This window comes from Halichoerus grypus, chromosome 7 (genome assembly GCF_964656455.1).
Source record: "Halichoerus grypus chromosome 7, mHalGry1.hap1.1, whole genome shotgun sequence".
NCBI lineage: Eukaryota > Metazoa > Chordata > Mammalia > Carnivora > Phocidae > Halichoerus > Halichoerus grypus.
The window spans coordinates 129,574,897-129,602,647 of NC_135718.1; the positions used below are offsets into that span (position 1 = coordinate 129,574,897).

Consider the following 27,751-nt stretch of genomic DNA (forward strand, 5'->3'; position numbering starts at 1 on the left):
CTTCATTACATAAGCTATTACATAAGCTAGTTCTACAGATGTATCCAGGGGTAATTGTTTCAATTATTCTAGTGAGACAGTTTTTCCCACCTACTTAAAATTACATACTTTTGAAATAAAAATGCTTGTGAAAATATTGGAACTTTTGTCAGATGAAAAAAATCTAGTTTGTTGGCAATGTAGATTTAGCAAATACCCTGTGTAAAATAACATAAGTCCCATTCATGACCTAAAATGTAGATCATTTATGGAGTTAGTGCTTATTTAATCTTATGTTGAAGCCATGTAACAAGCTCCATAGAGAATATGAAAGAAGGGCATGGCTGCCCTTAACAAAAGTTTTACATTATAAATGAGAATGTATAATGTTCACATAAGAATAAAATATTAATCAGGGTTCACAAAGCTCTGAATAGGCAAGTACATAATATAATTAAAATTTGGTTTTAACAATGTGCTCTCTGAGGTGATTTGGAAGAGGAAGTTGAAAGAATTTATCTGAAATACTTTAATTCATGTCTCCTCATTTTAGGATTGCATTTTAAAGACGATTTCTCTGATTGAGTTGTCTTTTGGAAGATTAAACCCATTTCAAGAGGACTTGGAGCTGGTCCTCGCCTTGAGGAAGCAGTGGCTTGTTTTCAAGAAGCCACTTCCAATCTAAGGATCTACCCAGCATGCCTAATCAAGGAGAAGACTGCTATTTTTTTTTCTATTCTACATGTACCAAAGTAAGAATTGGCATCTTTAAAATCAGTTTTTTCTGTAATTTCTCTAATGAGATTTGATAAGATTTTCCCAATATACTAAGTTTTTATGTTTTGTTTTGCTCAACCATTTATTATCTGCTACCATTTTCTTAGTAGAGAATAGTACTCCTAGGAGAATTCATTGTTCATCCTTTTTTCCTTTTCATTGTATGTTCTTCACATTCTACAAAAGTGAAAAAGTCCACAGCATATAGTCATCATTCACTTCTCTTATTGATAATAATTACCTGTTAATAATTAATAATTACCTATCAATAATTACCCCTGTTCAGGGTGCCCTTGATTCAAATTAGGAGCACTTTGGCCTGGCTTGTAAAGTTTGTTTTTATTTACTTTGTATTAAATGAATGGGTGGGTTGTATCGTACTTGTAGAAACTGTTGTGGGTTGAATTTGATTTTTTCTTCAGATTTCCTGCTGAGTAATAAAGCCATTCTTCTAAATATGCTTTTGTAGCATTTTTGCTTTTTCTGTGTCAAAACTTCCTGTTTTTCTGCTTGATTCTTCTGCAGCTCCACTGGGACATCTATCCACTTTTCCGTTCCTTTGTGACTAATTCTATAAATGTATATGTTGTTAGAAAAACTTCTGAAATCATCTCAGTGCCATGTTTAAAATGATCGGTTTTGAGCAAAGCTCTGAGCATATATAGCATTTTGTTTCAGATATTGCCATTGTAGAGGTATATAATGAAGCATGGAATTGTACCTAAATCCTAATCTATTTGTGATTTTCCATCAAAAGCTAGTTACAAAAGTCAAGATGTATGAAATGGTTTTGAAGAACTATAAAATACACTTTTTAGTGTAATAAAGAGTACCACTTTAAATACTCCCATTTATTTTTTTCAGCCCCATTTCCGCTTATGTCATTTATCTTGTGAAATCAAATGAAGGATACTGTCAAGAAATAGGTCATAGGAAATTATAAATTTGTTGACCTCAGGTTGTTCTTGTCTTCCACCTCAGTTTTCTACCTTGCCTGTCTGTCCTTATTCCTTTGTGTTTGTCTGGATGCCAGGAAGCTGTTAACAGTGCACACTTTACCTAGGATCTGTTTTGGTACCACAGTTCTTTTCTGTATTCTTTTCATTTACAGGGTGACAGCTGTCCCTTCCGTCACTGTGAAGCTGCACTAGGAAATGAAACTGTTTGCACATTATGGCAAGAGGGGCGCTGTTTTCGACAGGTGTGCAGGTTTCGGCACATGGAGATTGATGTAAGTTTTTAGTTTGTGTTATAATAAGCAGTCTGGTGTTGTGATGGGCCAATAAAAAATATAGGGAGAAAGGGGCTCCTGGGTGGCTCAGTCGGTTAAGTATCCGACTCTTGATTTAGGCTCAGGTCATGTTCTCAGGGTCATGAGCTCAATCCCCATGTCGGGCTCTGCGCTGGGCATGGAGCCTGCTTAAGAATGATACCTTATATATAATGTGCAGGTTACATTTTTTAATGATGTAGTGAAATTTTTGTTACAATGCTCAATATCTTGATATTTTGGAGTATGAGTTGGTTTCATTTTCTGGGAGCCAGTTTGGTAATGTATCTAAAGTGTAAAAATTATATGTGTATCATTGGGGAGTATTTATATTTCTATATTTATTTTAAACAGTCTCAAACTTAGAGAAAACATGCAGGTACATTATAAAACATTTTTCTAAGCCACTTGGGAGTAAACTACATTCCCTGTCACTCCCAAATACATTCATGAATATTTCCTACAAAAAAGGACATTCTCGGGGCGCCTGGGTGGCTCAGTCGTTAAGCGTCTGCCTTCGGCTCAGGTCATGATCCCAGGGTCCTGGGATCGAGCCCCACATCAGGCTCCCTGCTTGGTGGCAGGAAGCCTGCTTCTCCCTCTCCCACTCCCCCTGCTTGTGTTTCCTCTCTCACTCTGTCTGTCTCTGTCAAATAAATAAATAAAATCTTAAAAAAAAAAAAAAAAGATATTCTCCTAGATAACTGTAATACAGCCATCAAAATTAGGAAGTTAACACTGATAGATTACCTTCGTGTAATCCTCAGATCCCATTCATTACCAGTTATGTCCTTTATTGCAGAAGGAACGAGTCCAGAATGGACTGTCGAATATAGTTGTCATTGCTCTCTCATTCTCCTTCAATCTAAAACAGTTACTCAGTCTTTCTTTACTTTTCATTTGCCTTGACACTTTTGGTAGTTATTGGACAGTTATTTTGTAGGATGTCCTTCAATTTGGGTTTGTCTGGTGTTTCCTCATTACTAAGTTCAAGTTATGTACCTCTGGCAGGAATATCATAATTCTTCTCAGTGCACACCATTAGGTGGCACAGTTATACAATTTTAATTATCCCATTACTGGTGGTGTTAACTTTGATCACTTCGTTGAGGTGGTTTTTACCAAATTACTTCACTATACAGGTTTTCTTTTTGTAACTAATACGCATCTTGTGGAGAGGTACTTTGATACCCTGTCATTTCCCCATTTCTCACCAAATTTTGTTTTTTTCCACTTATTTATGTTTGTGAATTCATGGTTTCCTTTTTTATTCAGTGTGTTGTACTCCATTACTATCATTTTTAATCCTCATATTGACCCAGATTTGCCCAGTAAGAGCTGTTCAAGCTGATTTTTGTGTCCTTTTGATGTTTTCATCATTCTTTGAACACCTTTTTGCGTTCTGGCCTGACAAGATTTTTCAGGTTCATCCTGTATTTTTCCTCCTCCAGTCCTGGAATCAGTCATTTCTCTAAGGAGCCCTGGTTCCTTTTAGTGAAGAATGATATGTATAGAAATAAGATTTCAGCAGCTCCTGGAGTCTCACTGCTTCCAGGCCTACAGTGGACAGAACAAGAGTGTATAAATGGATTTACATACAAACATTTACATCATCATTTATTCTCTATGTCTGTGTATTGAAAATCATGAGTTCACATAGATGCTTTCAGTTCACTGGCACTGTGGGGTTTAGGCTTCTCCTTTTACCTACTTGTAACTCTCTTCTCCAAAAGTGAGAAACTTGTCCTTAGTATCACTGATTCTATCAGTCCTCTTGTTGTGTAAGCCAATATTGTATTCCCAGCCTCTTCCTTCCCCTCAGGCTCCGACATCACACGTGAGGCTGCTCTTCTACAGGGACGTCTTTCTTATCTTGTTTTGGTTCCAGCAACCCTGTACCAGGCTTCTGTCCCTGCTCCACCATGAGGACCTCATCCTCACCATGCTTGGACCCCAGCATCCTACTCTGGACTCCTCTCCCCATGAATGCCCTTTTTGCACCTTTGGACTCTGCTCCTCTGTGTGCGGCAGCCCTCCCATGTGAGATGCTTACTTTTCTCACCCTGCTCTCACCCTGGAATGTGTTCCAGCTCTTTCTCACCCTGGAATATATTCTACCTCTGTACCAGGCCCCCACTTGGGAAGACCCTGCCTTCCTTACCCCGCTTAGTCATTGTTGCCCATTCTAGGCTGACCCTCCATAAATATATGCTCCTCATCCTACATTGGGATCTCTTCACAAAAGCTTTCCTCACCCTGCTCAGGCTCCAACACTGTGCCAGGCCAAGCTCCTACACAGATGTCCTCCCAACCCCTCATGATTTCTTACACCTAAGCCAGTTCCACCTTGTCACATGGTGCCTTCCTCATTCAGTCAGGCTCCAACACCCTGGTCTGGGCCATGTGCCCTTCCCTCTCCCAGCAGGAATGCCTACCTCTCATTTCTCAGCCTCACCTAATACCCTTGGACCAATTGCTTGAGGGAGGTGGGGAAGGAAGGAAGGGACTGACTGCAGTTTGTATGCCTGGGCTCATGGAGCTACTCCAGGTGGGCTGCAGATTAATGGCCTTTTAACTGCATTCTGTGCTGCCTGTCTTCCAAATTGCAGGGAATTCACTGAATAAATTCAGAGAAATTCTCTGCAGCTTTTGAAAATTCAAATTGTTATATTGTTGGCAGAGTATAATTTGGCACAACTCCCTAGAAGGTATGTCAGGGTCTCTAAGAACATCTACATTGAGAGATTCCCTAGAATCTCCTGAGACTCAGCATATAGTTATATTCATGGCTAAGATTTATTACGGTGAGGGGCCCCTGAGTGGCACAGTCAGTTGAGCATCTGACTCTTGGTTTTGGCTCAGGTTGTGATCTCAGGGTCATAAGATCGAGCCCCATGTCTGGCTTCGAGCTCAGCAGGGAGTCTGCTTGAGATTCTCTGTCCCTCTCCCGCTGGTGCTCATTCTCCCTCTCTCTAAAATAAATAAATATTTAAAAAATTTTATTACAGTGATGGGGAGATAACACTGTCTGATCATAAGAGGAAAAAAGACATAGAGTCTGGAGGAATCCATGTGTGGATTGCTTTTATGATCTCCCTCCCACGAGGGTTCACAAAGAGTACACACTTCCCCCAGCAATGAAAATGCAGCACTGTATGTGGGATGTCTCGGCCTAAGGAAGCCCAGTAGAGACTCAAACATCCACTGGTTTTAATGGGGCTGGTCACATAAGCACCCTCTACCTATCATATACCAAAACTCTAGACTCCCAGAAGGATGGCCGGTGTTCAGCACAAGACATATTATTTGCACAGTCTAGGCACTGTAATCAGTTAACAGACTAGGAACATTCCAAGGGCCAACTTTGCAAGCTGGGTATCTAAGGTAGCAGTCTCAGGGCTACTCAGTTAACTCTTTTTTGCACAGTCTTACTTGGCTACATTTTTCAAAAATACTGTATGCTTTTCCTACCTTTGTCTCGTCTTTGCTTTTACGTGCAAAAGCAGATATATACAGAATTACTCATTGTAGCATAATTTATAATAATAAAATATGTGAAATAACCTTCATTTAAAACAAATTTGCTACATTCATACAGCGAAGTGCTGGGTAGCTGTTAAAAATTTTTTAAAGGGCAACTTTATTGGTATGGAAAGATGAGGCTATATTGTCTGTGAAGAAGGGAGGGGCAGAATAAGGTGCATAATATGCTCTCATTTGTGTAAAAAAAGGAGAAGAATTTGTTTTTCATTTGCATGTGTATTTTTCAAATCTCTGGGAGCATAAAGGAGAAACTTGACAGCAGTGGCTGTCAGGGAGTGGGGACAGGAATGGAAAGGAGCCTTTTTACTGTAACCCCTTCTGTTTACAGTTGATTTTCATTATTCATGAGTTCCATGTTTGCAAATTTGCCTACTTGCTAAAATGTATTCGTAACCCCCAAATCAGTACTTGCGGTGCTTTCACGGGCCATCTGCAGACATGTGCAGAGCACTGAGAAATTTGAGTCGCCTGACTTACCCCGGCTGAGATCAGACAAGGTGACACCCTGCTGCCTTGTTTCAGTTCTCATACTATAAGCAGGTGTCCTTTTTGTGGTCTGTTTAATGCCATCTTTTTTGCATTTTGTCCTTTTCTGTCTTTTTTGTGGCTGATTAAAATGGCCCCCAAGTGAGATGCTGAAGTGCCATGTAATGTCCCTAAGTGCAAGAAAGCTCTTACGTGCCTTACGTAGAAAACACACGTATTAGATAAGCTTCATTCAGTTGTGAATTACAGTGCTCTTGGCCTTAGAGTTCAGTATTAATGAATATATATTAAATGAGGTGTCTTTAAACACAAACACACATATAACCAGTTTATGTATTGATTGATGAAAATGTGACAAACTTGCAGGAACCTGACTCTAACTCTGTATTTCCCTTAGGAGCAGAGTGGTTCAGTATTGGATAATTTAGTATTCATGGTGACCTCATAAACATAACTACTTCAGATAGTGAGAATCAGCTATATATCTTTGGACCATGTGCTGTATTCAACCTTTTGAACATTTAAAGAAATGATTCTATAGGAGAGTGTTATTATGGAGGATGTGTTGCCAAGTGAAAAATATGCAATTATTTGGAATACCTTTCTTTTAAGTGTAGATGTAGGCATTTAAAATTTTTTTTCTTTATTCTTTTTTTTTTTTTTTTTTTTTTAAATAGTAAGCTCTATGCCCAGCGTGGGGCTTGAACTCATGACCCCGAGATCAAGAGTCGCATGCTCTGCCAATTGAGCCAGCCAGGCACACCTATAATTTTTTTTTTTTTACGTCCAAGAATTCTATACTTAAGTGATTCTCTTTGGGTAATAGCATGGCAGGCATTTATTACCATTTTCCAAGTGGTTTTCATTATTTGTGCATTACTTTTCATTTAGAAACAAAATCCAGTAAGTGGATTTTTAAAAGGGAAATTTTATTGGTATGGAAAGATTAGGAGATTTTGTCAGTGAAATAGGGCACTGACAATAAATGTCATGTGACTCCTGTATGTAGAGGATACTATTACAGAAGTCATTCAGTAATTTGAAAACTGCTTCCAGGAAAGAAAGAAAAACTTAAGCAAAGACAGACCCAGAAGCAAGAAAGATTGGCATTAGGTTCTGCCTTGAGGAAGGAGTAATTGAATAATTGTTGTAATTTTTATCTAAAAAAACAGTGGTAGCTATTATTACATTTAACCTTTTGGGTGTGCCAGGAGACCAGTTCTTTGAAAGGTAAAGGAATTTGCTGTACTTTTTAAAAATAGGTGATCATACACGTGGCAATAAACTCAGGACATAAATTTTGTGAATACCTTTTTTTTTTTACCAAACCTCCTTTCAGAGATGTTGAGCTAATTTACATTTCCATTATCAGTACATGGTACTGTTTGGTTCTTCCACATCCCTACTGACACGGTGTACTATCAAGTGTTCAATCTCTCAATATAATAGATTTTCATCTTTGCCCTTTTTGATACATTTGAGGATTTTTTTGTGATTTTTTTTGTAATGCTGCTATGCTTTCCTAGAATTTTAAACCTCAGCTTGCTTATGATGACAGATCCAGCATAATCCAACAGATCCAAATCTGTCTTCGCCCTTTGTCCCTTGATTGTCACTATCCACTGCCTCCAAGCTAGTCACTATCCTGACTATTCTACCATAGAGAAATTTTGCCTGCTTTGATCTCCCCATCAATGGAATCACACAGTGTGCACTCTTTTGTGTCTGGCTTCTTCCTTCTGCACTGTCCTGTTAAGCATAGGGATGGTTTATTCCTTCTCAGTACTGAATAACATGCTATTGTATGAATAAACTACAATGTATTTATCCATTCTGGTATTGATGTACATTTGGGTTTACATTTTGGAGCTATTATAAATAGTATTGTTTTCAGCCATTCTTTATACACATCTAATGTATAGAACTAATGTATGTATTTCTGCTGGACATATGCCCTATGATCCAGCAGTTTATTCTAAGTGTGAGGGTATCTTTTTCCTCATTTCCCTTCATAAGAGTGAGGTAGCTTGGGAAGGAAAAGTACCATCCTTAGTGTGTTATTTGTGCCTTACTTTGAGAAGTCACGAAAGGGAAAATTTTCCTCAAAGCTGTGAGCTCTCAGTTTTAAATAAACTACAGTTTATTGAGTCCTTTCTATGTGCTAAGTGTTTCATATACATTATTTCATTTAATCCTCATAAGAAACCAAGTAGATAGCTCCTGTTACTGCCATTTTATGGCTGAAGAAACTAAGGCTGAGAGGCATTAAATTATTTGTCCAACCTCACATGGCCATAACATAATGTTATCTTTGGTTCTAAAATCTTAACTAATACATTGTCCTGCTTTTCTAAATTAAATATAGGCATTTAGGGGTTCCAACACAGTACATGAGCTACTCCCTACTCCCTTCATCTCTCCCTCAAGCATGGAGTGTCACTTTCAGCAACCCCTCTTCCTCCTGCTCACAATCAGTTCACATGCCTCCCAAGTTTTGAAGCCTGAATGAACTTCATTCAGAAAACAAATTACCAGGGGCGCCTGGGTGGCTCAGTCGCTTAAGCATCTGCCTTCAACTCAGGTCATGATCCCAAGGTCCTGGGATCGAGCCCCACATCGGGCTCCCTGCTCGGGGGGAAGCCTGCTTCTTGCTCTCCCACTCCCCCTGCTTGTGTTCTCTCTCTTTCTGTCAAATAAATTAAAAAAAAAAAGAAAAGAAAATAAATGACCAAATTAATACAGGTCACACCTCATTTTTTATTTGAAAACAATGTGTTTTTTCTTCCTATAGAAAAAACGTAGTGAGATTCCTTGTTACTGGGAAAATCAGCCAATGGGATGTCAGAAACTAAACTGCGCTTTCCATCACAATAGAGGACGTTATGTTGATGGCCTTTTCCTACCTCCAAGCAAAAGTGAGTTGTGTTTTTAATTTTAAAAGAATAGTTACAAGTTAAGAACACCTGCTATGTACACTGTACAGAGTACTTTACATACATTGCCATTTAGTCTTGGGAGAGAGTAGTTTTATTTCCACTTTACAGATGAGGGAACTGAACTTTTAATTTTAAAGGTTAAATGACTTGTTACCAAAAGCCATATTGCCTCCCGAATGTTTCTTGGCATGACAGTTTAGATTACTATAGCTTCATTTCCCATTTTCTTATCAGACCCAGTGAGTTTTCCAAAAGAAACTGGATTCTCCAGGCCGGGGTTTGGCAAATCTGGTCCTCCACCTATTTTATAAAATAAAGTTTTATTGGAAGGAAGCCATGCCCATTCATTTGCATATTTTCTATGGCCAGATTTTGTGCTCCTTCTGCAGAGTTGAGACACAGAGGCCTACAAAGCCTAAAGTAGTTAATGTCTAGCGCTTCACAGAAAAAGTTTGCCAACCCGACTCTAGGCTATAATCTAAAATAAAATTTACACTCCCCCAAAAGCTAGTTTTTATTTCCAACATCTTCAACATTTCCTACTGGAATGATCAGCCATTTAAAAGCCACATCTTATGTGATTAAAATTTGATGCTACATATTCTCTCCTCTATTTAAGAGGAAAAAGTAGGCTTGCTCCTCTCTGGTTTAGTTCAGAAGTGTTATCTACTATGTCTTTTAACAGCTACTTTTTTGCTGAGCAAAAAGCCTCAAATTTCAATATTAAAATTAAATGTCTAGAGTTTGCAAACAATTTTATGCATCTAGCCTCCAGATTATTCTGTCTTTTGAACACCTACTTTGAACATGTTTGTGTACAGTGAAGAGTTATTAGCTAAAAGCCATTTTTACCCTCTTTGGGAGTTTAGAACCTGATTGTGAAAATGGAGAAATCAGGTAAAAAGAAATGAATTGTCATAAGGAAAAGCACCAAACTTAGCATATGTGATTGAAGATTTTTGATGAATTGGAACTTTATCTTCTATTTTTAATTTATGACTGATGTCGTATGTCTAGCTGTTTTGCCCACTGTGCCTGAGTCACCAGAAGAGGAAGTGAAGGCTAACCAGCTCACAGTTCAACAGAACAAATTGTCTGTCCAGTCTAATCCCTCCCCTCAGCTGCGAAGTGTTATGAAAGTAGAAAGTTCAGAAAATGTTCCTAGCCCCACCCATCCACCAGTTGTAATCAATGCTGCAGATGATGATGAAGATGATGATGGTAAGTTTTAGCTCTTGCTTTAAGGCAAATAAATGGTCAGGGTCACTCAATGAATTTGAATCAGGATTAAAGCTTGAGGCCTGCTGTTAATTGTAAATTTGCCTCATATGTCGATACATAGATCAGTTTTCTGAGGAAGGTGATGAAACCAAAACACCCATCCTGCAACCGCCTCCCGAAGTTCATAATGGATTACGGACAGCCTCTGCCCGGAAACCTGGGGTCAATTTGAAGCAAGGTAAGAAGAGGCTACATTGATGCTGCTTCCTGCTCATAAATCTGAAAGCACTGTTGAATGTGCCCAAACTATTTTAAATACATTTGAAATTTAGATCACGATCACCACCACCTCTCTGTCCCCTGACGCCACTGTACACACACCCATATTGACACATGTTCTCTTACTCATTCAGAAAACATTTGAGTGCTTACGCACAAATAAAATGCAAAGGGCACGAGGTGTTAGTTCCTCATGTGATTTCTATTTGGATTTCTCAGGTGAATGTTTGAATTTTGGAATAAAAACTCTTGAGGAAATTAAGTCAAAGAAAATGAAGGAAAAATCCAAGAAGCAAGGTGGTAAGTCATCAGTTTTGACATGGATGGTTGAATTTTGCTGGAGAAGAGTAACAAGGACACTTATTAAGGACACTGGCAGCAGCCAAAATGAGCACATAGAAAATGAGCACATAGATTTTGACTTCTGTGGCTTGTTTGAAGTAAAACACAGACTTATTTAAATCAGGGCTGCTTTTTTAGTACTTGAAAGAACTGCTTTATCTTCAGAAATACAGCTCCAAAGAACAACATATAAAAATCATACTGAGGGGCGCCTGGGTAGCTCAGTTGTTAAGCATCTGCCTTCAGCTCAGGTCCTGGGATCGAGCCCCACATTGGGCTCCCTGCTCCACGGGAAGCCTGCTTCTCCCTCTCCCCCTCCCCCGGCTCGTGTTCCTTCTCTCGCTGTCTCTCTGTCAAATAAATAAAAATCTTAAAAAAAAATCATAGAAAAAACTTTATTTTGTAGTAGATGAATTCTTCTTAGGAGCTGCTAGAATTTTCTTCTAGAGCTTGCCTCTGCCTGGTCAGTCTATATCTCCAACCCTAAAAATTACAGATACAGTGTGAAATGAATTATTTAGAAAGGATCAAATGATTGGTTCTAAGTATTCGCTTGCTAAAGCTTGTTCTGTAGGAATCTTGGAGTTGTGTTTTGCAGATGATTAAATTAGATTTTAAAAGGCTGAATTGAGGGCGCCTGGGTGGCTCAGTCGTTAAGCGTCTGCCTTCAGCTCAGGTCATGATCCCAGGGTCCTGGGATCGAGTCCCACATCGGGCTCCCTGCTCGGCGGGAGGCCTGCTTCTCCCTCTCCCACTCCCCCTGCTTGTGTTCCCTCTCTCACTGTGTCTCTGTCAAATAAATAAATAAAATCTTAAAAATAAATAAATAAATAAAAGACTGAATTGACACACTTGGTAGCTGGTGTGCTTCAGGTTAACTTTAGAATGTTAGCCTTCTTGGTAAATAAAAGTAGATTGAATGCCTAAGTCACTGAAAATTTTATATTTTATTTTTACCTTGTATCCAAAGCAGATAAGAAACAGGGATTATCTCCTCTCTCCCACCCCACCCCAATCAATTCACTATAGGCAAATAGGAACAGAAAGACTGGCTTGTTATCCAGTGGTCTGTATTGAACTTAACTGATCACAGAAACAAAATTTCTTGGCTTAAAATAGCTTAATTTGCCATAAATTATTTGCTCTTCTTTGACTTGCTTTATTCAGAAGGTTCTTCCGGAGTTTCCAGTCTTTTACTCCAACCTCAGCCCATTCCAGGTCCTGAAAAAGAGAATGTTCGGACTGTAGTGAGGACAGTAACTCTTTCCAGCAAACAAGGTGAGGTATAGGTAGGTCTAGGTTGAGAGTTGTCAGGCTACCACTTTTTAATAACTGGGAGAGCAAAGTCCTTGGGTGTAGTGTACCTTTGATGGATTTGCAGGAAGACTTTGGTATGTTGGTCAGATAGAAGGATGAAAAGAAAACTCAGTGCATTTGATGCTTACTTGAAAGGTTGAAATTCTTGCTCAAGCAGCTCTCACATTTAGGTATATTTAATTTTTACATTTACTCTTTATATGTATCCATTCGGTAAATTTATTGACTGCCCATTGTGGGCAAAGAACTATAATAAACTCTAAATTATAGAAAATATAAGCCTTTTCCCTTAATAGTTTTAAACCCGGTAAGAAATATGACACAAGTAATTGTAGTATACAGATACATTTAAATGTGCTGTTCAAACAACAAAGAATTAGGGGAAAGAGAGCTCACTTTATGCTGGTTTTCAAAGTTCTACACATGAGAGTTAGCAATAGAGTGTGATTTCATTTAGCATATCGAAGTGCACAAACAAAAGTATAGCTTGGGTTTCTTAAGCAACTGATTAGAACACACCTGTTTTCATATACTTGGCTACTGTTAATAATTAGTGTATTAGTGATCCCTTTGGGCTGTGCATTTGGCTGTTTAAATTATTATTTAATAGACTGAATCTTTTTTTCCCCCCCATGTGACAGTCTTGAGATGTGATTTTCAAGAGACTTTCTGGGTGGGCTCATGATATCAGAGCATATTTTGTACCCATTATTATTTACTGAATACAGAAAAATTGGATAATAGTAGAGAAATTCTGTTTTTGCCATTTCAGGAGACGAACCCTTGGTAAGATTGAGTCTCACTGAGAGACTGGGAAAACGAAAATTTTCAGTAGGTGAGATGAATTTTGTGCAGATCTTTTGTTTTCTTCTATTTGTGCATTAACATGGTAATGTCCTCCAAAACTGACTTTATACAGTGTCCTGTTGATACTGATCTATTTGCTGGTCCCTCTGAATTGGCGGAAAGAACTTATAAAATTTCCTTGTTTTTCACATGCATTATACCTTTTATTGATTTACAGAAATTTATAGTGTTACAATTTAAGTAGATTGTAACCAGCTTTTTAGAAGGTACTACATTGAAAAAACAGTAAAGAAGATACCTCTTTGTCTCTTTGGACAAATCGAAATTTGAGTTTTTTCAAGGGAAAAAAGTGTCCAGTTAATATAAATTTGGTCCCTCAGTTTATTAATGCTATTTTATGTTTAGGGAAGCGTTTTATCGTATTATTGAATTGTCATGTACATACCCTAATGTGTCTGTCTCAAAAGAATTTTGAAAGTCTTCTCTGATTTCAGCTATTCCTTCATACTCTTCTTAAAATGTGCTTGCAAATATGAAATCTTACCTGTTTTGTGTTTTCTTTGATACCATTTTCACTGCCTGAGAAGTTTTAGGTAAAAAATACAGCTTTTTTAATGTCTACATACATGTAAACTTTGTGATTTTTGGTCTCACATTTAAATTTAAATTATAAATGAGAGTAGAGAGAAAATCATACCCTGTGTGGGGTCTTTCAGATTTTTAATGGGACGCTGCAAAGATTATCATTAGTCAAGCAATCTGAAAAACAGTTTTTAACTTGTGACATTTAAACAGCTCATATTGAATAGTATAATATAATAAACGACCAGTCAGGAAACTTGGTAAGGTTCTATCACTAATTGGTGACTTGAGTAAGATAGAACTTTTCATAACCTTAGATCTCTTATCTACAATTGAAGAGAGGGGGCTATTTGGTCTTCCAAGTTTTCATGTCACAGGAAAATATAATGATTCCTTTCCTGTCCGCCAGGAACATTCCGGGTGCATTTAACCACAGATACCCCTAGAATTTAGCAAGTGGCCATTTAAGATGTTTTTTTGTATATGAAGTTTTTTTCACATATTCCTAATTCTGAATTTTGGCTTTACTCGGGGCTTATCATTCTCCATTTGTAGTTTTAGTCAATTATTTGATAGATGTTGATTTGTGCATTCTACTTTTTGTCCCTTTCCTTATTTCTTCTTTCTGGGACATTTTTATTCTCTAACATTGAGTTCTGTAAGGACACTAGTGAATGAACACACTATATAAATGCAGAAAACTGACATTCTGCGTTGTCTGTTTTGCTTGTATTTCTTAACCTTCTTGAAGACTGATTTGAACTCTTGAACTAAGTTGTCTCCATTTGTAGGTGGTGACAGTGATCCTCCATTAAAGCGTAGCCTTGCACAGAGGTTGGGGAAGAAAGTGGAAGCTACAGAAACTAACACTGACAAAGCACCAAAGAAAGGTACCTTTGTTCCAATATACTCTGTGTGTGTGTGTGTGTGTGTGTGTGTGTGTGTGTGTGTGTGTGTGTGTGTGTGTGTAATCATGATACTTGTCTCTTGTAATGTTAACAGGTATGGTTCGTCATTCTTTTTTGTTCAGGTAAATTAGATTATCTTGTGTTTGCATTATTCAACAAACATTTGAGTATTTACTCTAGTGCTAGATTTTAGGGAGATGCCACTGGATAAAATAAATAACATCACAGTGCTCAGGAGCTTATAGTATAATGGCAGATAGGAGTACTTATATATATTGTGATAAATTCTGTGATAGAAAAAGTACACAGTGTTATCGGAGCACACAGGAAGGGCACTTCTCTTACCATCTGTCAGGGAAGGGTTCCCAAGGCAAATTATGTTGAAGCAGACCTGAAACATGAGTTAGGAATTAGGCAGGTGAAGCTGAAGGATCAGAGGCTATGCTGAGGCAGAGAAAGCACAGAGCTAAGAAAGCAGGATATACTCAAGGAACTGAGTATGGTTGAAACATAGAATTGGGGTAAAGGGCATATTGACTGGAGAGGAGGAAGGAAGTGGATCATATGGAGCCTTTCAAGCCATGGTAGAGAGTTTGGACTTTGTAGCAAACCATGTGAAGGTTATGAACAAGGATCAAAAGCTCAGATTGCATTTCAGAACCATCACCCTGCCTAAAATACGGAGAAAGATTAGAAGGGGACGAGTGTGCTGTCCAGGATATGAGTTAGCAGGCTGTTAATAAAATCTAAACGAGAGGAGTTAGTGGCATAGATTTAGTGTTCTAAAAGTTGGTATGGAGAGATGTGGACTAAATTGAGAGATATTTGGGAGTTAGAATGATTACGTGGTTGAAGTTCTACTTATAGAAAGAAGTCAAGGTTGGACTTTGTTTTCCTTTTATGACTTGGCAGTGAAACATTGGTGTTAATTACTGAAAGAATAGGTGGGTTTTTTTTCCTTTTTATTGTGTTTAGTTTTAACTTCTTTTGAAGATGAGAAACTTCCACTTTTCCCCTAGCTAAAGAGACTTTAATGAGTAGATGTTTTTGTTCAGGGTCTTTCTTGGGTCTCTCAGAGCAAACAAGTTACTCTTTTTTTTTTTTTTTAAGATTTTATTTATTTGACAGACAGCGAGAGAGGGAACACAAGCAGGGGGAGAGGAAGAAGCAGGCTTCCCACCGAGCAGGGAGCCCGACATGGGGCTCGATCCCAGGACCCTGAGATCATGACCTGAGCCGAAGGCAGCCGCTTAACCGACTGAGCCACTCAGGCCCCCCAAGTTACTCTTTTTCTTTGCAGTCATAACCTTTTTCTCCTTGCCTATCGATCATATTAAAAATTTTCATAAATAAAAAGCACATTTTAAATAGATTGGGGGGCCTTTTGATGCCATTAAGATTATAGAAGTTTGTACAATAACAAAATTATTTCCCTGAATTCAAGTTTTTGCTTTTCAGATCTAAAAAAATATTTTTTTTTTTTAAAGCCTTCCAAAGTGCTCTAGGGAATCCATGATTCACATAGGTCTTGTTCTGTGGAAAAGAAAAATTTTAAGACCTTAAGAGATTTCTTTTTTAAGTATTTTCATTAGAAGACAAACATAAACCTAATTTGTGAACTTTAAAAAAAAAAGGTCTCTGTTCAACTTTTGGTGTTTAAAATACATATTTTTTACAGTTCATGTTTCCAAGTCTCTGAAGGAGCGATTAGGCATGTCAGCTGGTCCCAACAGTGAGGAGGCAGGAGGTAGGTAAACCCTGAGACCAGCTTCTAATATTTTTTTCCTTGCCATAACAATCTTTACCTTTTCTCTGATTTATTTTCCTGTTGCAGTTAAGTTAGGGCTTGTGTCTTTTGTGGTTTTATTTGTTATTTTATTTATTTTTTTTTAAGTAATATGACTCACTGGTATGAATTCTTTTTTTTTTTTTTTTAAGATTTGAGAGAGAGAACTAGTAGTGGAGAGGGGCAGGGGGGGCTGGAGAGAGCGAGAGAAGCAGACTCTCTGCCGAGCAGGAAGTCTTAACACAGGACTCAGTCCCAGGACCCGGATATCATGACCTGTGCGGAAGGCAGACGCTTAACTGAGCCACTGAGGTGCCCCATGAATTCTCTTAAAAGATGGTGAAATGATAAAATCTTTAAAAAAAAAAAAAAAAAAAGGGCGCCTGGGTGGCTCAGTCGTTAAGCGTCTGCCTTCGGCTCAGGTCATGATCCCAGGGTCCTGGGATCGAGTCCCACATCGGGCTCCCTGCTTGGCAAGAAGCCTGCTTCTCCCTCTCCCACTCCCCCTGCTTGTGTTCCTGCTCTCGCTGTCTCTCTCTGTGTCAAATAAATAAATAAAATCTTTAAAAAAAAAAAAAGATGGCGAAATGATCAGTTCACCATAGCATTAGTAGTAAGAAACTAGAAACTACCTAAATATCCAACAAAAATTCAACTAAGGTAGTTATGTACAAAAATAATTATTGTCATAAGTCATATTTTGAACAGTCATGATTTGAAAAACTTCTCACATTATATTGAATGAAGAAAGGTTACAAAAGAACACATTGCTTTTGACCTTTGGATTTAGGGTAAGAATCTTACTTTGTGGGGGTGATGAAGTTTATTTTATTATAGAAACTTACTCAGAATAACATCCGTATGTATGATTTCAGTTTTGTAAAGATAAAAATATATGCCTTAGAAAAACACTGCAAAAAATACACCAAAATAATTTTCTTTTCTATATTCTGTACTCTTCCTGTACTCTTAATTTTTAAACCTTTTAAATTGCAAGATCTAACCACTTAGTGTATATATGTATACAGTTTAAAGAATAGTAAAATGAACCTGTACTCCAGCCATCCTGCTCTTTTATACCTCGGTCTTCTGATTGAGCCAGCCTTGCGCCCCTCAGTTTAATGCTTTTTAATTTTTATATCTATGCTTTTTAATTTTTATGTCTATGTTTATGAATGGTGTTAGCCTGTGCTTTTTTTTTTTTTCATCCTATCCTTATCTGGTTTGTATATTAAGATTTTTACCAGCATCATAAAAAGAGAGTCTGATGTTAAACATTCTTACTCTTTTATAAAGAACCTGGGTTTATTCTTCAGAAGCTTTTATAATTTTCTCTTTATTCCTCCCTGCTGTGCTGGGACTTTAGTACAGTAGGTCTAAACATGGCACTTTTGGTTGATTCAGCCTAGTGTTCAGTGGGCCCTTCAAATCTGAGGACTTAGTTCTAGAAAACATTCCTCCCATTTCCCTGAGTATGTCTTCCCACTCTTCTTTTGGTTTCTCCGTGGCATTCGTACCAGACAGAGGCTGGAATTTCAGGACATAGGTTTCACGTGTTTTCTAACCTTGCCTTCATGCTCTCTGCTCCTTGGCTTTTTGTTTGTTTCTTTGGTTTTGATTTTTGTCTCACCTTTATGGTCTTTGCTTGACTTTATTATCTAGGTCAGGAATTGACAGACTTTTTCTATGAAAGGTCAGATAGTAAATATTTTAGGTGTTGTGGTGCAGTCTCCACAGCTACTCCACTGTGCGGCCATGGCCACATTGGGCCCATCAGCTATAGTTTGCCAAGCCTCTTCTAGATGGCTGATTGTCTTTTTTTTATTATTCAGTTCCTTTGGTGGGATTTATTTGTGTGCCTGTGTTTTTATCTTCCAAGACCTTTTTTTTGTTCTCTGGTTTCTCCCTGTTTCACAGCCTGATTTCGGGCTGCCCTGGAGTTTCTAATTGGAATCTTAAAAAAAAAAAAAGTGTGTATTATCTTGTCATCTCCATCACTTCTGTTTGTTTTGGTCCACTTTTAATGTTGTGGTTTTTTCATAGCTCTTGGGCTTCCTTTGGAGGTTCTAAAGGTCTTATTCCCAAGTGGTCCTCTCTCCAGACTGGGAGACACGAGTGAGGGCTGCCTGAGGCGGGGAGGGCGTGCTAAAAGTCAGCTTGTGTGGGTTGCAGGCTGGAAGGCTAGGGGCCCATACCATTGCCACAGTAAGAAAGTTTCTTTCCTTCCCTACCTCTCCTTTTTCCTCTTCTCCCCTGTTCTTTTTCTGCTTAGCATTTTTTGTTGTTCTCCCTCCAGCCCCAACCTCCTAACTTGCTCCCCTCCCCAGCAGATTCTCCTCTTTTCAGGGAGCAGTTCCAGGAGAAAGTCATGACTGGTCCTGCGGCTCTGTAGGCCATCCTTACATTTCTGCCCACTGTTCTTTTCCTACTAGTTTGGCAGTTTTCTTTGGCTCTGCTGGGAAGAACAGATCTCACTCCTATAGTTTCATTTGTTCTTTTTCTGTTTTTCTGTAAATTCACATAGCTGCTGTCTTATCTCAGAAATCCCTCGATTTATGCTGTGCCAGTGGCAGCCTTGTTTTCCACTACTGTTGTGGGTTTATTCTGTTTTTAATGTCTTCTCTATTGTTTTGATAAAATTTTGGTAGAGTGGGGAAACAAGATCTTCATGTCACCATTCACGCACTTCCTTGGAGTGGAAATTTTGAGATCAGTCTGCCATCTTTAAATGGAAGAATTTTTATTTAAAAAGCCTAAGCAAGTAATTCAGTATCTGTTTGAGTGCTTCCTATATACAGGTACTATATTAAAATATTTCCGATAACTACATATAGTCCGTTTTCATGAAGTATCTAGTATGGCTGGAAATGCAGGTAGTTGCAGTGCTGTGATCAGAGAAATAAACTAGATTGGCAGGTATCAGGTTCTAAACCGAACTCAGTTAAAACTAGGCAGCAAGAGAATGAGACCAGTAGGGCATACTCTCTGTAGAAGGGACAGCATGTTCAAAAAATGAGAAGGTGAAACCAAACATGTGTTTAAGGTTGTTAAAGGATATTTTTTGTTTTGGATCCTTCATTAAAAGCTGTCATTCAGGGGCCCCTTGGTAGCTCAGTCGGTTAAGCGTCTGCCTTCAGCTCAGGTCATGATCTCAGGGTCCTGGGATCGAGCCCTGGGGCAGACTCCCTGTTTCTCCCTCTCCCCCTTCGCCCTGCTCATGCTCTCTCCCTCTCTCTCTCTCACAAATAAATAAAATCTTAAAAAAACACAAAAAAACTGTCCTTCAGTTCAAATGCGTGTGTACAATCTCCATATTTTTCTTGTTTTTCCCACATTACTTCACTATTTCTTTTAGCTTTTTAGTAATGACGACAAGCATATCTGTCAGATGTGAAATTTGCTCTTTAAACAGATGTAGAATGACTAACATATCATTAAAAATCGCACTTCAGTGGCATGCCAATCTTTGAGCCTTTCCCATTTTTCTTCTGTCTTGTTACCTGTTTTAGCTCCTATTCATCCTTCAAATATCACTTAAACATTACTTTCTCTGAAAAGCTTCCCTTAACCAATTCTAGACAAAGGTTGGGGTTCTTCCTCCTACATAGTATTATACTTCCTTTATCAAAGTTATCATTGTTGGGGTGCCTGGCTGGCTCAGTAGGGCATGCAGTGTAGCTCTTGATCTCAGGATCATGAGTTCAAGCCCCGTTGGGCTTAGAGCTTACTTAAAAAAAAAAAAAAAGAACCCACAAAGTTACTATTACCATACTGTAAACTACATGTGGGCAGAGATTGTGTTTTGCTTATCATTATATTTCTAGCACAGTGTCCAGCACCTGTTTATAAGTGAATGGAAGAATTAATTTATTGCCATTTTGTTAAGATTTACAATGACAGATGTCTCCAGCTAATAAATGGCTTTGAGATTCTTCAGGAATAAGCTTCTGAATAGAACTCCAACAAATCAGTAATTTTTGCCACCTAAGAGTTTTCATTGAGGGCCACTACCTGAAACGTGCAGTATTTTAAAACTGAAATTGAAACTAATATACTTTGATCATTTTAATTACCTGCCTACATGATACCACTCTATTAGGACTCTGCCCTGATCCAAGAATAGAGAGAGCATACGTTGTTAAGAGGTGAATGCTAAATACAGTGATTGTTTTTTCCCCCCATGAAAACAGAGAGAGTCACTAAAGTTGGTGAGATCCATGTGAAGACATTAGAAGAAATTCTTCTTGAAAAAGCTAGTCAGAAACGTGGAGAATTGCAACCTAAACTCAAGACAGAAGGACCTTCAAAAGTTGATGATTCTGCTTTAGGAACAAGAAGCCCCTCCACTATCCGAATCAAAACCTTCTCTGAGGTCCTGGCTGAAAAGAAACATCGGCAGCAGGAAGCAGAGAGGCAAAAAAGCAAAAAGGATGTAACTTGCATCAAGCTAAAGACAGAGAGTGAAATTAAAAAAACAGTGGTTCTGCCACCTATAGTTACCAGCAAAGGACAATCAGAGGAGCCCGCAGGGAGGACAAAGTCTATGCAGGAGGTGCACATCAAGACGCTGGAGGAAATTAAACAGGAGAAGGCGCTGCGGGTACAGCAGAGCTCTGAGAGCAGCACCAGCTCCCAGCCTCAGCCTGAGGCCACCCCAGGGGCAAGGCGGCTTCTCCGAATCACAAAAAAAACAGGTAACACCACAGTTTGGTCTGGGGGCCCTGGGTGGCTCAGTCGTTAAGCGTCTGCCTTCGGCTCAGGTCATGATGCCAGGGTCCTGGGATCGAGCCCTGCATCGGGCTCCCTGCTCGGCAAGAAGCCTGCTTCTCCCTCTCCCACTCCCCCTGCTTGTGTTCCCTCTCTCGCTATGTCTCTCTCTGTCAAATAAATAAATTTTAAAAAGCAAAACAAAACACAAAAATCCCACAGCTTGGTCTGTAGTACCATTTCCCCGGATCAGATTTCACAGGGCAGTACTCCACAGGGTTTTCATAGTAGGGGTTCTGTGAGAACTTCACTCAGATCACTTTGAAAACCACTGGATCAAATGAAGTTAAACTCTTTCTTTACAGGAGTGCTATATAGACCTTTGATATTTTAAGGTACATTTTGAAACTTTATGAGGGCGAATGGGCTTCATCTACAATTTTATTTGTCCTATCTTTATTTTCATTAAGAAAAGTTTTACTTAAACTGTTCCTGAAGTTGCAGCCTAAATGAAATAATTAATGATGTGTTTAATGTGAATATAGGTATAAAAGAAGAGAAGAAACTTCAAGAAGGAAGTGAAGTTGCTTCCCAGAGCAGTGTTATTAGAACAGAGGCTAAAGAGGTGAGTTTATTTAAGATCATTTCATAGTTTTGTTCATGGCAAGCAAAGGCCAGATGAATGATAAAGTGTGCCTTTTAGTTTTAGCATAATAAATTTCTATTTAACACTTCAATAATAAATTAGGTAAACAGTCTTTCATTATGCTTATACTATTCTGTGAGAATTTTCTGCACTTACAGTGTTCCCTGCCCCCTTAAAAGTTGTTTTTTTTAATTCAGCCATTTAACGTTTTTTAAACTAAGCATAATGGCACTCATTTTACAAAACTTGGGGACTTTTTTTTTTAAAAGAATTAAAAACCCTGTAATTCTGCAGCCCAGACATAACAACCATTAGCTTTTTTCATGGGTTTTTCTCAAGCCTTTTATTTATGTACATATGTATGTGAACTTGTTCATTGTTTAACTCATGTTTAGAAAGTAATTGAGAGGGGCGTCTGGGTGGCTCAGTCGTTAAGCGTCTGCCTTCGGCTCGGGTCATGATCCCCAGGGTCCTGGGATCAAGCCCCACATCGGGCTCCCTGCTCGGCGGGAAGCCTGCTTCTCCCTCTCCCACTCCCCCTGCTTGTGTTCCCTCTCTCACTGTGTCTCTCTGTCAAATAAATGAATAAAATCTTAAAAAAAAAAAAAAAAAAAAAGAAAGTAATTGAGAACTCTATAGTGTATCATTTTGCAGCCTGCTTTAATTTTACTATATTCATAATTCTTCGGGATGTTTGTTTTTACTGACCATGACATAATGTTCTATTATATCAATATAGTCTGCTTCTGGACATTTGTATTTTGTTTTACACAGTTAAGGTAATGAACATCCTTGTCCATAAATCTTTGTGCAAGTGTCTGATTATTTAGGAGGCATTTGTATTTGACTTAGGGTCATGATTGTCTAAGCCTATAAAATTGGGGTTTTCATTGTTCCATACATCTTTAACTTTTCATCTTCAGTTTGGTATTTTCTGTTTAATATCAAAGAGCAAAAGCTCTTGTGTTCTGGATCGTGTTAAACTCTGCTTGACATGGATGTCAGCCCAGTAACTTAAACAAGATTTTCTTAATTGAGATAAAATTGACATTTATATTATTTTCGACATATTTATATTAGTTTCAGGTGTACTTTTTTCTTTTAAACAAGTTTTTGTTTCGTTTTGTTTTTAAGATTTTATTTTTTAAGTAACCTCTACATCCAGCGTGGCGCTCGAACTCACAACCTCGAGATCAAGAGTCACTTGCTCTACCAACTGAGCCAGCCAGGCACCCCAAGTTTTTTCTCCGTGGTTGTTGTTGTTGTTGTTTTAATTGCGCTATAAAGCCTGGTAACTTACAAATAATAATTATCATACAGATTGTTTGTTAGAGGTATGAAATTTTAAATCTGTCATTTAAATTTGCCCACAGGCTTCAGAAGAGACCACAGGAGTTGGCATCACCAAAATTCAAGTCAAGAGGTGTGAGACCATGAGAGAGAAGCACATGCAGAAACAGCTGGAGAGGGGCACCTCACAGAAGGAAAAATCAGTTTTGACACCCCTCCGGGGAGACGTAGACTCTTACAATACTCAGATAGCAGAGAAGCCGGTGCTCACTACAGTGCCAGGCCTCACACGGCACCTGACCAAGCGGCTTCCCACAAAGCCATCCCAAAAGGCAGAGGTAGAAACCTCAGGCATTGGGGACTCAATATTGAATGTGAAATGTGCAGCACAGACCTTGGAAAAAAGGGGTAAAGGTGAGTGGTTTTTCTAGTGTATCTTGCTTTAGGATTTGAAAATTACCAAGTTTCCAGTAACTCCCTAGCAACAATTAAGTTAAATTCCATTTGTGTTGTATACTTTTCACATAGGTGGAAAGTAGTATTTCTGATAATTCTACTTAAAAAGACAAAGCTCCTTTCTCAGAATTTAAAATTGCTGTTAAAAAGCTTTGTCTATGGGCACCTGTGTGGCTTAGTCAAGTAAACCTTGTGCTCAGGTCACGGGCTCCCTGCTTAGTGGGGAGTCTGCTTCTCCCTCTCTCTCTCCCCCTCCCCCTGCTCACTCACTCTCTCAAATAAATAAAAAAAAATCTTTGAAAAATAGAAGTAAAAAAAATAAAAAGCTTTGTCTAAAGCTCACTTTGGCAGCACATATACTAAAACTGGAATGCTCCAGGGAAGATTAGGATGGCCCCTGTGCAAGGATGACACACAAATTCAGGAAGCATTCCATATTTTAAACTAAGTCATGGGGACGTAACATAGCATGGTGACTGTAGTTAACTACTATATTACGTATTTGAAAGTTGCTAGGAGAGTAGATCTTAAAAGTGCTCACACAAAAAAATTGTAACTATGTATGGTAATGGATTAACTAGACTTATTGTGGCGATCATGTAGACACGATGTATACAAATATTAAGTCATTATGTTGTATACCCAAAACTAATACAATGTTATATGTCAGTTATACCTCAGTGGGGGAATAAAAGCTCTCTGTGGTGCATCTTTCCTCTGGTTTTGAAGAAGAAAAACACCAGGGAATGGAAGAACAGTAGCGAATTCAAGAGCCAGTGAAAGGAATTGAGTATAGATGTACATTATGACCACATTGTAGTGCACATTGTTTATGGATTACTTTCAGTTTGGGGGGGTGTTTATTTCTAGTATTGTGAAGGAATTTTGATATCCTAAAGTTATTCTCCATGTAAAAGAGGAGTTATTCTAGCTATTAATCAGATATTTTCTGTCCCTTGTAGCTAAACCCAAAGTCAATGTGAAGCCATCTGTGGTTAAAGTCGTCTCATCCCCCAAATTGGCCCCCAAACGCAAGGCAGTGGAGGCCCACCCTGCTGTCATCGCTGCTGTGAAGCCACTCAGCTCCAGCGGCGTCCTCCAGGAAAGCCCCACCAAAAAAGCAGCCGTGGTAAGAAGGAGATGCAGCTAGATGGTGCTTTGGTCAGTGTGGGAGGAAAGCAGGGAAGAGTCACTCTGCTAGCTCTGTGTGCTACTTTTGCCATTTCCGAAGCATTTTAGTTGTTTAGGTTGTTACAGTATTCTACATTCACAGTTAGACATTTGTGGAGTGGCAGAATGGAATTTTTTTTTTTTTTAAGCTAATTCTTGGGTGGCAAGATATTTTGTTTATTTCTACACTCAGCCTTTGGATTATTTATTCTCGGATTTCCAGGCTTAAAGAATGATAACCATGGTTCTAAGAAAGTGGCAAAGTAAATGAATATGCTCAAATAAAAAAAGCCTGACTCCCACTGAGTTAACCTTCCTTTTACTTTTGTAGGCGGTTGTCCCACTCCTTTCTGAGGACAAGTCAGTCACTGTGCCTGAGATGGAAAAACCTAGAGACAGGTAAACCTTGCAATTCTTCTTAACCAAACTTTAGGCCACTATTATTATTTATGTGCTCTAGAGAATGACACTGCTAAATAAATCTTCAAACGTGTCCAACTTAGCCACTCAGACCAACTTAATAGCGAACTTAAATCTGCTAAACTTCCAGTTAATTACAAGAAAACATGATATGCATGCAAGGTTGCTGTTCTCCTTTGGTGCCACTGTTTATATATTGATTGCATTATTTTTGCAATGTTTTCAGTATCTATCTGAATTGTTCTTTAAACGGGTGAAAATGGTGCTCGCTTCGGCAGCACATACACTAAACAGGTGAAAATGCCTCGTCCCAAATCAGTAAAATAATTCTTGTGTTATGTTGTTATCAGAAGTAACTCTTCGCGAACTCTTTGTGTTCCTGAGACCAATGTGGGACCATTCAGTCAACCATTAACAAAGGGCAGTTTTCTAATAATATTTTGGGTTTTTTCCCTTGCAGTCTTGTGCTGCCTCCAACCCAGTCCTCTTCAAATTCCTCCCCACCGGAAGTATCTGGCCCTTCTTCATCTCAGATGGCCACGAAAACTCGCCGACTCAGCTCCACCTCAACAGGAAAGCCCCCGCTTTCTGTGGAGGATGATTTTGAGAAACTAATATGGGAGATTTCAGGAGGCAAATTAGAAGCTGAGATCGACTTGGATCCTGGGAAAGATGAAGATGACCTTCTGCTTGAGCTATCAGAGATGATTGATAGCTGAAGGCAGTAGAACATTTAAAAAAAAAAAAAAAAAAACTGGACTTAGTTTCATCTATTATAACATTTACCCAAGATGATCATTTCTTTAGTCTAGAATTTGCCCCCAATCAGAAGTATACCTCTGAATTACCTGTATGTGTCCTGGATTCCTTGGGGTCAGATTTTTGAAGTCCCTTGATAACCATTTTGTCCATTCGATGCCGTGGTTTAGCATCTATGAGAAAAATGTTCTGTCTTACACCTCTCCACAGAAAAACTGAGAGGGAGATCCAAGTCAAAGGGTGCAAGAGAACTTAGTGACTCCTTGAGGTGTTTGTCAGTTTGGGCTTTTTTCCTCTTTGCTCTAGTATTTCTTTTATGTATTGTCTTAATGTACTTATTAATGTAACCTGAGTTTGAAAAGGATGAAGACCAGCTGCTGCCAGTGAGGACCAAATTTCACACTACCACTAAACAAAAGATCCACTCTGTCTGCGTTAAATTGTATGTCTTTTTAAAGGTATTTGGAGATTCAACTAAGCTTTAGAGAAGGCTGAGCAGCTCCGGAAGCTTGTAATCTGGACATAACTTTTTCAACCTGATTTCCATGCTTCTGCTGCTCTGTCAGCCTCTGAAGAGCAATAGCTAATTTATTATTACTGTAATTTTTTAAGGCTTTAAAGTGCCTCAGGGGTCCTCTGAAACTAATTTTCTATTTCTGGGATTCCCTGGATTCTTAATAAGAGATGGTGACATAATGATTAGAGGAATTCTTTTTTTAGCATGAAAGTTGTCCTTTCTCTTCTTCAATACTTGCCTCCTACTGGCATTGAATTCTCACAGGGATTAAAATTGGTTAATTTTTTATTTCTAACTCTCCCAGCAAACTCCTCTTGCCCAGTTATTTATTTGGTGCCCTTTAACCACCAGAGGGGAACAAATGAACTCCTCCAAGCTGCCAATATTTATCTCTGGACTGGAGCAGTACACCGAACTGTACTGTAGCGGGGATGATTGAGATGCTCTGGGGGTGTATTGTATACCTTCCAGTTTTCTTCGTTTCTGAATTGAATTTTCTTTTCTTGATGTCAGTCTCCTTCATATCACCTCAAGGTTTAGACTTGTGAAGGAACAAGTACGATGGGGATAAGAGTCTTGAAAGGAGACATACTGTACATAATCAGAAGGAAGAGGAAAGAAGGACCTGTCCGTTTTGATACTTTGCCGTAGGTGGCCAGTTTGGTTTCTCACAGGGAAATCTGATCCACCTGTCGTGTTGGCTCCTAAGGAACTGCTGTTGTAAGCGGCTCATCAAGAGTTGAACCTCATGTAGCCTTGTTGGGAATATGGAAAAGGAAGAAAGCCACAGGACTGCCCATTCAGTCTTGGGAAGATCTGGATGATTCTGCACAAGCAAAAATGACTTGAAATTTATGTATAGACACCTCTCTACCAGTCCATCTTCAGCTGACTGAATGTTGTATAATAGCCCTTCTCCAAAGCAAGGGTGGAATGTTCTGGTTTCACAGATTTTCTACTCATTTCATTTTTGGAATCAGCTTAAAGATTCCAGGTCCCTTTTGTATATAACCTTTATTCTTTTGCTTTTTTAAAAATAATTTTGTTTCATATTTAAAGTCCTTGTATTAGTCAATGATTCATGTTCAGCATTATTTGAACCATTTGCCATTACAAGAAAGAGAAATACTTATTTGTGTTTTAAATAAAACTGGTGTAGGAAAGTCTGGACTTCATGAGTTAAGTGGTCATACATCACTTCAGCCTAGGATCTGCCTCAATGGGGGGGTCCAGTCAGAATGCTGTTGGCCTCTTGTGTAAATGCTCCAATTTCACAGATACTGTGTGGCTTTAGAAACTTCTCACAAGGACGTATTGCCAAACTTACCCACAAGTATGCTGTTTTAGCTGCATATACTTTAGGAAAGAAGGAATATTATTAAATGGGGAGGACTTTATCATTGTAACTCAGGTAATGCCATTAATTTTTTTTTAAAGATTCATTATTTTAGAGGGCATGTGCACACCAGTGGGGAGATGGGCAGAGGGGGAGAGAGAATCCCAAGCATATTCCCATTGAGCACGGAGCCCAATGCAGGGCTTGATCTCACGAC

At 38.7% G+C, this 27,751-nt stretch overlaps 1 protein-coding gene, 1 long non-coding RNA gene and 1 other non-coding gene across 5 annotated transcripts; 2 read left to right on the forward strand and 1 right to left on the reverse strand.

Annotated features, from left to right (window-relative positions):
• Positions 1-591: 591 nt before the first annotated feature.
• On the forward strand, positions 592-27,368 carry ZC3H11A (zinc finger CCCH-type containing 11A). Of its 3 annotated transcripts, XM_078078282.1 has the most exons (16): positions 592-731; positions 1,868-1,987; positions 8,847-8,970; positions 10,009-10,212; positions 10,334-10,450; positions 10,711-10,791; positions 12,001-12,111; positions 12,923-12,985; positions 14,331-14,429; positions 16,126-16,194; positions 20,424-20,927; positions 21,486-21,565; positions 22,960-23,290; positions 24,295-24,461; positions 24,834-24,901; positions 25,383-27,368. In XM_078078282.1, the coding sequence occupies exons 1-16, from the start codon at positions 678-680 to the stop codon at positions 25,639-25,641; spliced, it is 2,451 nt and encodes an 816-aa protein (XP_077934408.1). In that variant the 5' UTR covers positions 592-677; the 3' UTR covers positions 25,642-27,368. The 3 variants fall into 3 exon arrangements, with proteins under 3 accessions (XP_077934408.1, XP_077934409.1, XP_077934410.1); XM_078078283.1 differs by lacking the exon at positions 16,126-16,194; XM_078078284.1 differs by lacking the exon at positions 12,001-12,111.
• Positions 11,762-14,830, reverse strand: LOC144382616 (uncharacterized). The gene is made up of 2 exons (XR_013449929.1): positions 14,793-14,830; positions 11,762-12,054 (listed from the first exon to the last, which is right to left on the reverse strand). It is a non-coding gene; the product is annotated as an uncharacterized LOC144382616 (long non-coding RNA).
• Positions 23,670-23,774, forward strand: LOC118527682 (U6 spliceosomal RNA). The gene has a single exon (XR_004913227.1). It is a non-coding gene; the product is annotated as a U6 spliceosomal RNA (small nuclear RNA).
• Positions 27,369-27,751: the final 383 nt, after the last annotated feature.

Excerpts from the sequence above, each read along its gene's own strand:
- ZC3H11A (XM_078078282.1), top strand. The coding sequence starts at position 678 with ATGCCTAATCAAGGAGAAGACTGCTATTTTTTTTTCTATTCTACATGT. Across the intron at positions 732-1,867 it reads TCTATTCTACATGTACCAAA|GGTGACAGCTGTCCCTTCCG; the intron begins GTAAGAATTGGC and ends TTTCATTTACAG. Across the intron at positions 8,971-10,008 it reads TTTCCTACCTCCAAGCAAAA|CTGTTTTGCCCACTGTGCCT; the intron begins GTGAGTTGTGTT and ends TCGTATGTCTAG.